At 37.5% G+C, this 14688-nt stretch overlaps 1 protein-coding gene across 19 annotated transcripts in view; it reads left to right on the top strand.

Moving 5' to 3' along the window:
• Shaw (potassium voltage-gated channel shaker cognate w) overlaps positions 1-14423 on the top strand; it is a 78332-nt gene extending 63909 nt beyond the window's left edge. For 11 of the 19 annotated variants that reach the window (XM_073971251.1, XM_073971245.1, XM_073971248.1 and 8 more), the window contains one exon: positions 14047-14423. In XM_073971251.1, the coding sequence (XP_073827352.1) occupies positions 14047-14219 (173 nt within the window). In that variant the 3' untranslated portion in view covers positions 14220-14423. Of the gene's footprint in view, positions 1-6939; positions 7195-14046 lie in introns of those variants that run through there. The other 8 variants (XR_012410624.1, XR_012410626.1, XR_012410623.1 and 5 more) reach the window with 3 other exon arrangements.
• Positions 14424-14688: the final 265 nt, after the last annotated feature.

The raw sequence follows: 14688 nt of genomic DNA on the forward strand, positions 1-14688 counted from the left end.
AGGGTTGTTTAGGCTTTTGCGATTTTGCTTGGACATCGCAAGTCCTATCAAAATGGCAATAAAGAAAATGTTGTAGCTATCAAAATTCTCTACAAGATTGACCTTAATGATATTTTCGTAAGTTTAACAACTTTTGAGATATAGAAGTTGAAATTGGGACAATTCAAATACAATTCAATTCTGTATCGTCTCCTTATATCGGGTGTTTTTTTAGTGGTATAGAACTTCGAATTGAAATAAAACACAAGAAAATCGTTTTAATGTCCATCATTTTGGCTTTATTGGAAGGATAAATTTATGCCATTAATGTTTAAATATGATTTCGGGCATGTGGGCGCCGCGGCTGGCTCGAATAAAGCCAATTCTAGAGGTCCAATTTTCAACCACTTTTTCGAGCATATGGGGCCGTATGTCGGCAATAACGCCACGAATGTTGGCTTCCAATTCCCCTAACGTTTCCGGTTTGTTGGCGTAGACGAGCGACTTCACATATCCCCAAAGAAAATAATCCAATGGTGTCAAATCACACGATCTTGGTGGCCAATTGACAGGTCCATTCCGCGAAATTATGCGCTCATCGAATGTTTCCTTCAATAAATCGATTGTGACGTGCGCTGTGTGGCATGTAGCGCCGTCTTGTTGGAACCACAACTTATACACATTCATGCCATCCAATTCGGGAACAAAATAGTAACTGCCTCTCCAGCATTATTTCGGAAGAAGTATGGCCCAATGACTCCACCAGCCCATAGAACACACCAAACAGTCAGTTTTTGTGGATGTAATGGTGTCTCAAGGGTCTTATGTGGATTCTCTTCACTCCAAATGCGGCAATTTTGCTTGTTGACGTAGCCATTCAACCAAAAATGAGCCTCATCTCTGAACAAAATTTTGCGATGAAAATCAGCATCGAGATCAATCTCATTTTCGGCCCATACACCAAAATCACGACGCATTGCATGGTCTCGCGGCTTTAATTCTTGCACAAGCTGGATCTTGTAAGGTCGGAAGCCAAGATCTTTGCGCAAAATCTTCCATAAAGTTGATGGACAAAGCTCCAATTGCTGTGCACGGTGGCGAATCGATTCATTCGGGTTCTCTTCAACACTTTGCTCTACAGCGGCAATTGTTTCTTCGGTGCGCACTGTTCGACGTCTCTGCGGATGCGTATTATCATATAGAGTAAACGTAGTGCGAAAACGATCCATGGTTAACCGAATTATTTGCTCCGATGGACGATTATGTCGACCATAAAATGGACGGAGCTTGCGGTAAACTTCGCGAACTGAACCATTATTTTCGAAATAAATTTGCACGATTTGCAAGCGTTGTTCTTTTGTCAACCTGTTCATGATGAAATGGCAAATCAAACTGAACATAAATGACATTAGAGTTGCCAGATTTGACCACAAAATGCCAGTTTTATCTCTATTCGAAAAACAAACCTGTAAAAAAACAATGTCGCGACTGCAATTTTCCAACTTAAACTTATATATCTAAAAAATGGTACAACCTATGAAAAATTACATAAGCCAGTCTTGTAGAGAATTTTCACAGCTATACGATTTTCTCAGGTCCCATGCCTGTAAGACTTGCCGTATTGAAGCAAAATCGCGAAACCCTAACAAAAAACCTAAAAATGTAAACTGAGCTTCTTTATCTCAAAAATTGTACAGCCTGAGAACAAATCATAAACGTCAATCCTGTAGATAATTTTCACAGCTACAACGTCTTCTTCAGCTCCATTTCGATTGGACTTGCGGTTTCCAAGCAAAATCGTAAAAACCTAAAAAACCCCGAAAAATGTGAATTTTGACCGCGATTTATTTAAAATTTAAAAAAAAAATTAAAAAAAAACGTTTTTTTTATTTTTGGATTTTTCTCATCTATGATCATTGCTCTTTCAGAATTCACAAAAACTTCCCCTGTGTAAGCGGTTTTCATTAAAAGTTAGTTAAGGCGCACTCTTCATGATATTGTTTTATAAGGGTGCGATACAGTCAGTGCGTGTCCAATTTGAACTTAAATATCTCAAAAATGGTAAAAACTACGAAAATACCATGAAGGTAAATCTTGTAGAGAATTTTCATAGCTACAACATTTTCTTTAGTCTCACTTTGATAGGACTTGCGTTTTCTATGCAAAATCGTGAAAACCTGAACAAGCCCTAAAAATGTCAATTTGAATTGCGATTTATTTAAAAAGCGCTCCGCCGTGTTTTTGTTGGTTTTCTGATTTTTCTCATCTATGAACATTGTAGTTTCGCAATCTGCAAAAACTTACCAGGTGTAAGCACCTTCCATTTAAATTTGATTCAAGAGCACCGTGTAATGTGTCAAAACAGTACGGAAAGGATCAAATTCGGACGGGTCGTCTATTATTATACCCATACTGTAGTGGGTATTTTGAATCTCTAAACAAATTCAGTATACAGTCGTAAACAAAGTGAAACAAGTGAGAATGGCGTTAAGTTAGGCCAGGCCGAACATTTTATACCCTCCACCATGAGTTGTATTGAAGTAAAATGAAGCAATTAGTTTCCTTTCGTTTATGAAAGTACTTAATTCTGCGCCACGTCAAGGCTTATTCCTAGAAGTGAAATATGCTAACTCGAGAATATCACTTCTAAAAATTCCGCATCTTACTAATTTCTGTGAAAATTTGAGGTATGGCTCTATGGCGGCTACGTGAATACGTGGACCTATATTTAAAAACTTCAGGTGAAATGGCTGAAATTTGGTATTTAGTTGTCATATGGGGGTACACCTTCAAAAAACCGAAAATTGGGAGGTACCGTTCTATGGAGGCTATATGAAGGCATGGGTCTATACCGACAAATTTCTTTGTAAACGTTTAGCCATCTCGGTGTGATAATGAGGCTAAAACCTTCAAAATACCGAAAATCGGGAGGTACTGTTCTATGGGGACTATATGAAGGCGTGAAACTATACCGACAAATTTTGAGGGGAAAGTTAAGTATAAAATTTCAGCCATTTCGGTGAATTATTGTAGCAACAACCTTCAAAATACCGAAAATCGGGAGGTACTGTTCTATGGGGACTACATGAAGGCGTGGACCTATACCGGTGTGATAATTAGGCTTTTTTATTCCTTTATTTGAAATTATTTGATTTAATGTCTTATACTACGAACAATAGTTTAAAACAAGAAAAAATAATAATTCAATAGTTCATACTGAACATATGGCTTCAACAAACTCTCTCCATCTTGGTCTGCTAGGACCTTTATTTGGTTCCATGTCATGTTACGAGATTGACATTCGTTTCTAACTATACGAACCCATGTCAGGTCAGGTTTTCTGTGACCCTGAAGATTCCATTCATGGGCTTGCCTGGCTATGTCGTTGGGTGGTCTTCTCAGTATATGGCCAATCCATTGCCATTTGCGCTTACAGATATCATTTTCGATGGGCTTGCGGTTTGCTAATGTAAGTAGCTGGGTATTTGTTACCCAATTTGGCCAGAATATGCGCAGGATTTGCTTTAAGCATTTTTTATGAAATGTTTGAAGTCTCTTTCTGGAATTTTGGGTGGAGCTCCAGGTGGTGCAGTCATACAATAGCACCGATTTTACACTGCAGTCGAAGTTTCGTTTTGGTTGAGATGTTGTTTGACCGCCAAATTCTGTGCAAGGAGTGAAACGCATTGCGGGCTTTATTAATACGGTCCGTTATATCTTCATGGGATCCAGCTTCTTTGCAAATAGTACTTCCCAAATAGGAGAAGACTGCGACATCATCGATAGTCTGTTCTCCATAGGTTAGTGCTGTGGTGTTGTTAGTAGCAATTCGCATTAGCTTGGTTTTCTTTGCGTTAATTTTCAGTCCCACTTTGTTGGCGTTATTTGAGAAGGCGTATAATTCTTTCTCTATATCTTCAAAACGGTGTGCAAACAGGCAGATATCGTCAGCGTAATCGATGTCATAAAGCAGCTCATTTATGTTCCAACGGATACCATATGGCGCTTCCTTATTTTTTTCCTGCAGCACGCAATCCAGGAGAAGTAAAAATAATGTGGGGGATAAGACACAGCCCTGTTTAACGCCAGAAAAGGTCTCAAAGGGTTCACTCTCTTGTCTTTTGTAGCGAACTCTGCATTTTGCACCATTGTATAGGTCACGTATCAGGCGTATAATTTTCTGAGGAATCCCTTTTATATTTAGCGCATCCCCCAAAGCAGGTCGGGACACAGTATCGAACGCTCGTTCAAAGTCCACAAACAGGAGATAGAGACTGCTGTTATATTCAATAGACTGCTCTATTAGGATTCCAACAGTGTTTATATTGTGCACACATGATTTTGAACTTTTTAGTTTCGATAACGCACTCAACAGCTCTGAATATGTAGGGGCTGCAGTAGAAATATCTCTTCTTGGAGGGCGTCGGCCTTCAGGCCAGGTCCAGGAGGGAGTTTGCAATGTTTCCGACATTGAAAAATTCTCTCCAGCAAGATAATTGCTCCTTTGTGGATGAAATTTCATTTCCATCTTGGTCTATTATCACATCCGTAGTGCGTGTGTTCTTGCCTCCAGGCTGTTTAATGGCGTTATACACACCTCGCATATTTCCTACCGATGCTGATTTTTCCGTTTCTACTGATATATTACAATAAAAGGCTTCACGGTCCTTTCGTTCTAATAGTTTAACTCTTGAAGCCGATTGCCGATATTCTGCTTTTGCTCTGGTTTTGGTCTCTGTTGCTTTAGAGTTGTTTAATCTAATTTTTAATCTCTTCCTCTTGGCTATTTCTCGAAGAGTTTCGTCGGAAATCCACGGCTTGTGGGTTCTTTTCTGAATGCCAAGAATATGCGCTGCACTATGGTGGCAGGTGTTTTGAATGGTGGACCAAGAAGTGTGTGCATGTGTGTTCCGCTGGTCCGCTATGTAGTTCTTATATTGCCTGACAACATTGTTGACCTGGTGCTTGTAGGTGTTGTACTTGGGAGGTTTCTATTTGGTGTGCACCGCAGAGGGACGCAGTTTGAAGCTGCCAATTAACAGGTTGTGGTCGCTATCAATATCAGCAACTCTGCGTGTCTTCACATCCAGTAGACAACCGAGGAATAATTTACTAATTATTATATGGTCAATCTGGTTGCAAAATTACAAAGCTCGGACAGACGGACATGGTTATATCGATGATTTTACCCTGATATATACTTTACAGGGTCTCCGATGAATATTTCGATGTGTTACAAACGGAATGACAAATTTAATTATACCCTCCATGTTGTGGTGGAGGGTATAATGATACGAGTTTCGAAATTCACCAAATCGATCGAAATCTGAAGAAGCTAAAACCGAAACGATCGACATGAAATTACGGAATTTAAACCATTCCAATCGGAATATGTGACATACCTGTATATTAGCTATACTATAGGTCCCGATTTTCATAATTTTTTAGAATTCCCAACAATGAACTGGTAAATTTGTTCATTGATTGGAAAATAATTGTGGCCTGTAGAGCGATTTCGATGAAAATTCGCCTTTGGCCCCCGTACAAAGTTCTATGGAAATAAAGATCGGTCAGGCGGCACGGTCGGGATCGTTAACCGATCATCATGGCGTGATTAAGTTTCTGCTGAAGACCCAGTAAGGCATCTGAAATTAGCGTTATATCTTTGTTAACTGTTGTTTTAGCTTATTTATGAGATGACATGTTTTCTGTCAAATCGAATGAGGATTATTTTCGAAGAGCACTTTGACCTTCTAACTCGCTTCCTTCAATGCCCTCTTCGTCCTTTATTTGAGGAACCGTTATAAAAATACAACAGGATGACTTTTTTCAGCTTCGAAATGTTCTGCAAAAATGTGGCTCAGAAAATTTTAGGTACGATTCTCATTGACAACTAATCGATTTTGTCGCGTTTTCAAGGTCACTGTAGATATTTACCCTATTTTGGCTCAGAAAAAAACTATGTTTTGTGTTTTTGTATATTCTGTATATTCGAACAACCATTAAATAATGAATATACAAAAAACAAAATATAGTATTTTTCTCAACAAAAACCGGTTAAATGTACAAAAGGACTATGAAAACGCGACAATATCGATAAGTTGTCAATTAGCCGGCTTGATGGTGTTCGGCTATAATCCTTGTGTGAATATTGTTCGTTTGGGCCCTTTAGTTGACTCCGCCTGCAACGAGAAGAGGTGATCCTTCGATGATTGCGGAGAATAGGACAATGTGAACGAGTCGCGATAGTGATCGAATCGAATGAGTCTCTGAAGCAAAATAATTATAAGAAGCGAACGAATAGCACTGAGGACGTAAACAGCATAGAATACATTTTTATCCGACAAACTAAAAATAAATTAATAAAATAAATAATTTTGGGAATCATGTAGCATTGCGAACAATTAAATTTCCGCTTCTTTATGTTATCTTCCACATGTTGCTCAATTTTTTAAATTTTACGTGGAAGTACATAATATCTGTCTGTTAACGTTGACCTATTTTTTTGTATTTAGATTTTTTGAGGATTTCGTTGAAAGTAATTTAATTTTAACGCTGGATTAGAATATCGGATTAGGTAGACTATATGCGTGTAAAAACCTTTACTTTAGTGTCTTTACTGAAATATTTTAAGATATAGTTAATAAAGAAAAGTGTTGGATATTGCTTATAAAGATAATTTATTGCCACATATTATGAATAAAAGTATGTCCTGTAAATACACTAATAATTTTAATAAGTAATTAAAATTAATTTTAATATATTTATAAATGAATAGAGAGTAAAATAAAAATATAATAAGCTTTTATGTTTCATAAGCTAAACATATATATTGTTTTTGTGTCTTCATAAATCAATTTCCTTAAAACATACATACCTAAATCCTCATGATATTTTAGCGAAAAACAACTCAATTAACACATTGTCATTAAAATGCAATCCTTATTTTATATCTTACAGATGTGGCCTTTGGTTTTGACTAAAAGATAACTAAACTAACAAAGAAAGACCTAAAAACAGAAAACTTTTACAAATTTCCAAGAAATCGACAAATGCTTCTCAAAATTTCTCAAAACAATAATGCAAAGCAAACAAAATCAACAACAACACAAAATGACACAATAAGCTCAAATCAAAAAAAAAAAAAAAAGAAAGTATAGGAACAAAACACTTCTGCCTCACAAAAAAAACAAAAAAACGGAAGCAAATGGGAGGGTGTGTTGAAATTAAATACAAATCATTTTGTCGTAATTTTTTTAATTAAATTTTGAAAAAAAGAAAGTAGTCACCCCGTTTTTTTACTTTAATTCCCTTCCTTTGAAAGGAAACCCCATAAAACATAAATCCAACCACATAGTGAAGCCCCATAAAATGTTTGTAGTAGAAAAAAACACAAAAAATATGATAAAGGATTTATTGGCAATTTAAAGAATGTTCCTGTAAAGAACTCCCTATTTTTTGTATTATAAACAAACCACCCCATTCAAAATTATAGAGAATTAAAATAAGGCAAAAAACGAAATTAAATAGTTTAGTTAAAAAAACCAGCAATAATTATTGAATTTCATATTTGTTTTGAATTTATTTTTTGTTGGATATTAAAAGCCTGCAAACCTTGAATTATGTCTTGCGAACATTTTGATATGCTACTACACCACTAGCTGCAGAAAGCTGATTAAATGTGAGGGGTAAAACCTGGTGTCTTCGAAGGCAGACGTATTAATCGAAAAAATTCGATTTATTAAATTTTAAATAATAAATACGAAATAATAATTATATACTAAATAATAAATAAATAATAAGTTATAAATAATAAATAATAAGTAATAAATTATAAACAATAAATAATAATAAATAACAAATAAGTAATAAATATTAAATAAAAAATTATAAATAATATATAATAAATAATTAATAATAAATAATAAATAAAAAACAAATAAGAACGTCGTTAAGTTCGGCCGGGCCGAACTTGTTATACCCTCCACCACGAGTTGAATGGAAAAAATGGAAGTAAAATGGTAAAAAAAAAATAATGTGTCTAACTTCCAAATACCAAAAATATGGAGGTACCGTACAGTGGGGGCTATATGAAGGCGCTTTGTACCGTCAACGAAGACTAACTACCAAGTTTCAGCCATTTAGGTGAGACCTTCAAAATAATTAAAATCAGGAGGAACCGTTCTACGGGCGCTATATGAAGGCGTGGACCTACATAGACAAAATTCTGGGAAAAATATTATAACCCCAAGACTAAGTACCGAATTTCAGCCATTTCGGTGGAATAATGAAGCTAAAACCTACAAAATACCGAAAATCGGGACGTACTATTCAATGGGAGCTATATGAAGGCGTGGACCTACATATAAACACACATTTATGGAAGAAAGTTTTATACTATAACAAAGACTGAGCACCAAATTTCAGTCATTTCTGAGGAATTTTGGGGCCACAACGTATAAAATAACGAAAATCGGGAGGTACCGTCCTATGGGAGACGTGAACCCATACTAACAAATTTATGGGGTAAAATTTTATACCCCAAATAAAGATTAAATACCAAATTTCAGCCATATCGGTGGAATATGGAGGCCACAACCTTCAAAATACCGTAAATCGGGAGGTATCGTTCTATGGTTGCTATATGAAGGCGCGTACCTACACAGACAAAATCTGGGGGAAAGTTGTATACCCCCAACGAAGACTAAGTACCAAATTTCAGCCATTTCGGTGAGATAATGAAGCTAAAATCTTCAAAATGCCGAAAATCGGGAGGTACCGTTCTATGGGAGCTATATGAATGCGTGGACCTATACGTACCAAAATCTGGGGGAAAGTTGTTTACCCCCAACGAAGACTAAGTACCAACTTTCAGCCATTTCGGTGCGATAATGAAGCTAAAACCTTCAAAACACCGAAAATCGGGAGGTACCGTTCTATGGGGGCTATATGAAGGCGTGGACCTACAAAGACTAAGTTGTGGGGGAAAGTTGTATGCCCCCAACGAAGGCTAAGTACCAAATTTTAGCCATTTCGGTGAGATAATCAAGCTAAAACCTTCAAAATACCGAAAATCGGGAGGTACCGTTCTATGGGCGCTATATGAAGGCGTGGACCTATACATACCAAATACTGAGAGAAAGTAGTTTACCCCCAAGGAAAACTAAGTACTAAATTTCAGCCATTTCGGGGAGATAATGAAGCTAAAACCTTCAAAATACCCAAAATCGGGAGGTACCGTTCTATGGGGGCTATATGAATGCGTGGACCTATACATACCAAATTCTGGGGGAAAGTTGTGTACCCTTAAAGGAAGACTAAGTAGCAAATTTCAGCCATTTCGGTGAGATAATGAAGCTAAGACCTTCAAAATACCGAAAATCGGGAGGTACCGTTCTATGGGGGCTATATGAATGCGTGGTCCTATACATACCAAATTCTGGGGGAAAGTTGTGTACCCTTAAAGGAAGACTAAGTACCAAATTTCAGCCATTTCGGTGAGATAATGAAGCTAAGACCTTCAAAATACCGAAAATCGGGAGGTACCGTTCTATGGGGGCTATATGAATGCGTGGACCTATACATACCAAATTCTGGGGGAAATTTATATACCCCCAACGAAGACTAAGTACTAAATTTCAGTCATTTCGGTGAGATAATGAAGCTAAAACCTTCAAAATACCGAAAATCGTGAGGTACCGTTCTATGGGGGCTATATGAAGGCGTGGACCTACATATATACACACATTTCTGGAAGAAAGTTTTATACTAAAACAAAGACTAAGTACCAAATTTCAGTCATTTCTGAGGAATTATGGGGCCACAACCTATAAAATACCGAAAATCGGGAGGTACCGTTCTATGGGGGCTATATGAAGGCGTGAACCCATACTGACAAATTTATGGGAGAACGTTTTATACCCCGAATAAAGATTAAGTACCAAATTTCAGCCATATCGGTGGAATATGGAGGCCACAACCTTCAAAATACCGTAAATCGGGAGGTACCGTTCTATGGGGACTATATGAAGGCGTGGACCTATACATACCAAATTCTGGAGGAAAGTTTTATACCCCCAACGAAGGCTAAGTACCAAATTTCAGCCATTTCGGTGAGATAATGAAGCTAAAACCTTCAAAATACCGAAAATAGGGAGGTACCGTTCTATGGGGACTATATGAAGGCGTGGACCTATACGAACTAAGTTCTGGGCGAAAGTTGTATACCCCCAACGAAGGCTAAGTACCAAATTTTAGTCATTTCGGTGAGATAATGAAGCTAAAACCTTCAAAATACCGAAAATCGGGAGGTACCGTTCTATGGGGGCTATATAAAGGCGTGGACCTACACAGACAAAATTCTGGGGGAAAGTTGTATACCCCTAACGGAGACTAAGTACCAAATTTCAGCCATTTCGGTGAGATAATGAAGCTAAAACTTTCAAAATACCGAAAATCGGGAGGTACCGTTCTATGGGGGCTATATGAAGGCGTGGACGTACACAGACAAAATTCTGGGGGAAAGTTGTATATCCCCAACGAAGACTAAGTACCAAATTTCAGCCATTTCGGTGAGATAATGAAGTTAAAACCTTCAAAGTACCGAAAATCGGGAGGTACCATTCAATGTGAGCTATATGAAGGCGTGGACCTACACAGACAAAATTCTGGGGGAAAGTTGTATACCCCAAACGAAAACTATATACCAAATTTCAGTCATTTTGGTAGGATAATGAAGCTAAAACCTTCAAAATACCGAAAATCGGGAGGTACCGTTCTATGGGGACTATATAAAGGCGTGGACCTATACGGACTAAATTCTGTGGGAAAGTTGTATACCCCCAACGATGGCTTAGTACCAAACTTCAGTCATTTCGGTGAGATAATGAAGCTAAAACCTTCAAAATACCAAAAATCGGGAGGTACCGCTCTATGGGGGCTATATACATACCAAATTCTGGGGGAAAGTTGTATACCCCCAACGAAGACTAAGTACCAAATTTCAGCCATTTCGGTGAGATAATGAAGCTAAAACCTTCAAAATACCGAAAATCGGGAGGTACCGTTCTATGGGGGCTATATGAAGGCGTGGACCTATACATACCAAATTCTGGGGGAAAGTTGTTTACCCCCAACGAAGGCTAAGTACTAAATTTCAGTCATTTCAGTGAGATAATGAAGCTTAAACCTTCAAAATACCGAAAATCGGGAGGTACCGTTCTATGGGGGCTATATGAATGCGTGGACCTATACATATCAAATTCTGGGGGAAAGTTGTTTACCCCCAACGAAGGCTAAGTACCAAATTTCAGCCATGTCGGTGAGATAATGAAGCTAAAACCTTCAAAATACCGAAAATCGGGAGGTACCGTTCTATGGGGGCTATTTGAAGGCGTGGGCCTACACAGACACAATTCTGGGGGGAAGTTTTATACACAGTTTTATACAATAACTAAATACCAAATTTCAGCCATTTTGGTAGGATAATGAAGCTAAAACCTTAAAAATACCGAAAATCGGGAGGTACCGTTCTATGGGGGCTATATAAAGGCGTGGACCTATACGGACTAAATTCTGTGGGAAAGTTGTATACCCCTAACGGAGACTAAGTACCAAATTTCAGCCATTTCGGTGAGATAATGAAGCTAAAACTTTCAAAATACCGAAAATCGGGAGGTACCGTTCTATGGGGGCTATATGAAGGCGTGGACCTATACATACCAAATTCTGGGGGAAAGTTGTTTACCCCCAACGAAGGCTAAGTACTAAATTTCAGTCATTTCAGTGAGATAATGAAGCTTAAACCTTCAAAATACCGAAAATCGGGAGGTACCGTTCTATGGGGGCTATATGAATGCGTGGACCTATACATATCAAATTCTGGGGGAAAGTTGTTTACCCCCAACGAAGGCTAAGTACCAAATTTCAGCCATGTCGGTGAGATAATGAAGCTAAAACCTTCAAAATACCGAAAATCGGGAGGTACCGTTCTATGGGGGCTATTTGAAGGCGTGGGCCTACACAGACACAATTCTGTGGGGAAGTTTTATACACAGTTTTATACAATAACTAAATACCAAATTTCAGCCATTTTGGTAGGATAATGAAGCTAAAACCTTAAAAATACCGAAAATCGGGAGGTACCGTTCTATGGGGGCTATATGAAGGCGTGGGCCAACGCAGACAAAATTTTGGGGGAAAGTTTTTTACCCCCAACGAAGACTAAGTACCAAATTTCAGCCATTTCGGTGAGATAATGAAGGTAAAACCTTTAAAATACCGAAAATCGGGAGGTACCGTTCTATGGGGGCTATTTGAAGGCGTGGACCTACACAGACAAAATTCTGGGGGAAAGTTTTATACACAGTTTTATACAATAACTAAATACCAAATTTCAGCCATTTTGGTAGGATAATGAAGCTAAAACCTTAAAAATACCGAAAATCGGGAGGTACCGTTCTATGGGGGCTATATGAAGGCGTGGTCCTACACAGACAAAATTCTGGGGGAAAGTTGTATATCCTCCACGAAGACTAAGTACCAAATTTCAGCCATTTCAGTGAGATAATGAAGCTAAAACCTTCAAAATACTGAAAATCGGGAGGTACCGCTCTATGGGGGCTATATGAAGGCGTGGACCTACACAGAAAAAATTCTGGGGGAAAATTTTTTACCCCCAACGAAGACTAAGTACCAAATTTCAGCCATGTCGGTGAGATAATGAAGCTAAAACCTTTAAAATACCGAAAATCGGGAGGTACCGTTCTATGGGGGCTATTTGAAGGCGTGGACCTACACAGACACAATTCTGGGGGGAAGTTTTATACACAGTTTTATACAATACCTAAATACCAAATTTCAGCCATTTTGGTAGGATAATGAAGCTAAAACCTCAAAAATACCGAAAATCGGGAGGTAGCGTTCTATGGGGGCTATATGAAGGCGTAGACCTACACAGACAAAATTCTGGGGGAAAGTTGTATATGCTCAACGAAGACTAAGTACCAAATTTCAGGCATTTCGGTGAGATAATGAAGCTAAACCCTTCAAAATACCGAAAATCGGGAGGTACCGTTCTATGGGGGCTATATGAAGGCGTGGACCTATACGGACTAAATTCTGGGGGAAAGTTGTATACTCCCAACGAAGGCTAAGTACCAAATTTTAGCCATTTCGGTGAGATAATGAAGCTAAAACCTTCAAAATACCGAAAATTGGGAGGTACCGTTCTATGGGAGCTACATGAATGCGTGGACCTATACATACCAAATTCTGGGGGAAAGTTGTTTACTTCCAAGGAAGACTAAGTACTAAATTTCAGCCATTTCGGTGAGATAATGTAGCTAAAACCTTCAAAATACCGAAAATCGGGAGGTACCGCTCTATGGGGGGCTATATGAAGGCGTGGACCTACACAGACAAAATTCTGGGGGAAAGTTGTATACCCCAAACGAAGACTAAGTACCAAATTTCAGCCATTTTGGTAGGATAATGAAGCTAAAACCTTAAAATTACCGAAAATCGGCAGATACCTTTCTATGGGAGCTATATGAAGGCGTGTACCTATACTTTATAGGGTCTCCGACGAATATTTCAATGTGTTTTATTTAATTAATGTTCAAACTCAAATAAACTTATTATTGGCTAGTGGTGTTGAGTTTACATTTGACATAAAATCAAGGAAGCTGGCTTTAGATTCCAAATCTGTACATACAATGAATATATTTGTTTGAGCATTTCTTTGAATTATATGTATTTACCGATGTGCATGTTACCTACCTATCAACCTATCTACCTGTAAATATAATCTTCTTTCCTCTTAGCTTGATATGTATATCCAAATTTCAGCATGTGAATATGTTTGTTGACTTTAACCGTTTCCCTAAAACTCGTTGTTATTCACTTCTATTGTGATTTATTTTCCAAAAACATGCTTAAAAAGCTTGCTTCTAAAATGCTTCTTTTTTATATTTGTGTGACATTTACTCTAGTTAAAGTTTAGTCAATTATTTTTGTTACATCCAGTTTCCAATTTACTAAAATTCCATAACATTTTTCTGTATTTAGGTCCCATTGGTGCCAGTATTGTTGCCATGAGTCCTCGCACCATGCTTGATCTAAATCCCGCTTTGGCCATGGTCAAACCGACCTTTGAATCCCGTGGACCACCCATTACATCGAAAGACTTTAAGGATACGGATAAGAATACAACGGATGCATCAAAGAAAAACTTTTTATAGAATTATTAAACAATAACAAATAATAATAAAAACAAAATTGAACAACAACATCAACAGCAAATGCATAACAACATGGAACAACAGCAAGAAAAATCAGTTAAGTTCAAAATTCCAAAAACAAACAATTTTAAATTCAAATCCAACCACCAAAAACACAACAACAAATAAAAAACCTATTACAACATACAAAATTAACAACAAAAACCAAACATCAACAACAAGAAACGGAATCTGTCTTTATCTGCATTAATGTTTACATAACCGTATCTATTTAATACTTATTCGTATCAACAAAAACAAAAAACCCTAAACATAAAAACCCGAAACAAGAAAAAATTGCATTATAAACAGAATTAGAAAAATAACAAAAACAAATCAAAAAGTTTCTTTATTCTTCTCCCTCCCACTTTTTTGTCAACTCAAATCTCAAAACCCAAGAACAACAACTACAAATTCCCTTAGCCTAAAT

This window comes from Musca autumnalis, unplaced genomic scaffold, assembly GCF_047663935.1.
Source record: "Musca autumnalis isolate F117 unplaced genomic scaffold, ASM4766393v1 scaffold_2, whole genome shotgun sequence".
NCBI lineage: Eukaryota > Metazoa > Arthropoda > Insecta > Diptera > Muscidae > Musca > Musca autumnalis.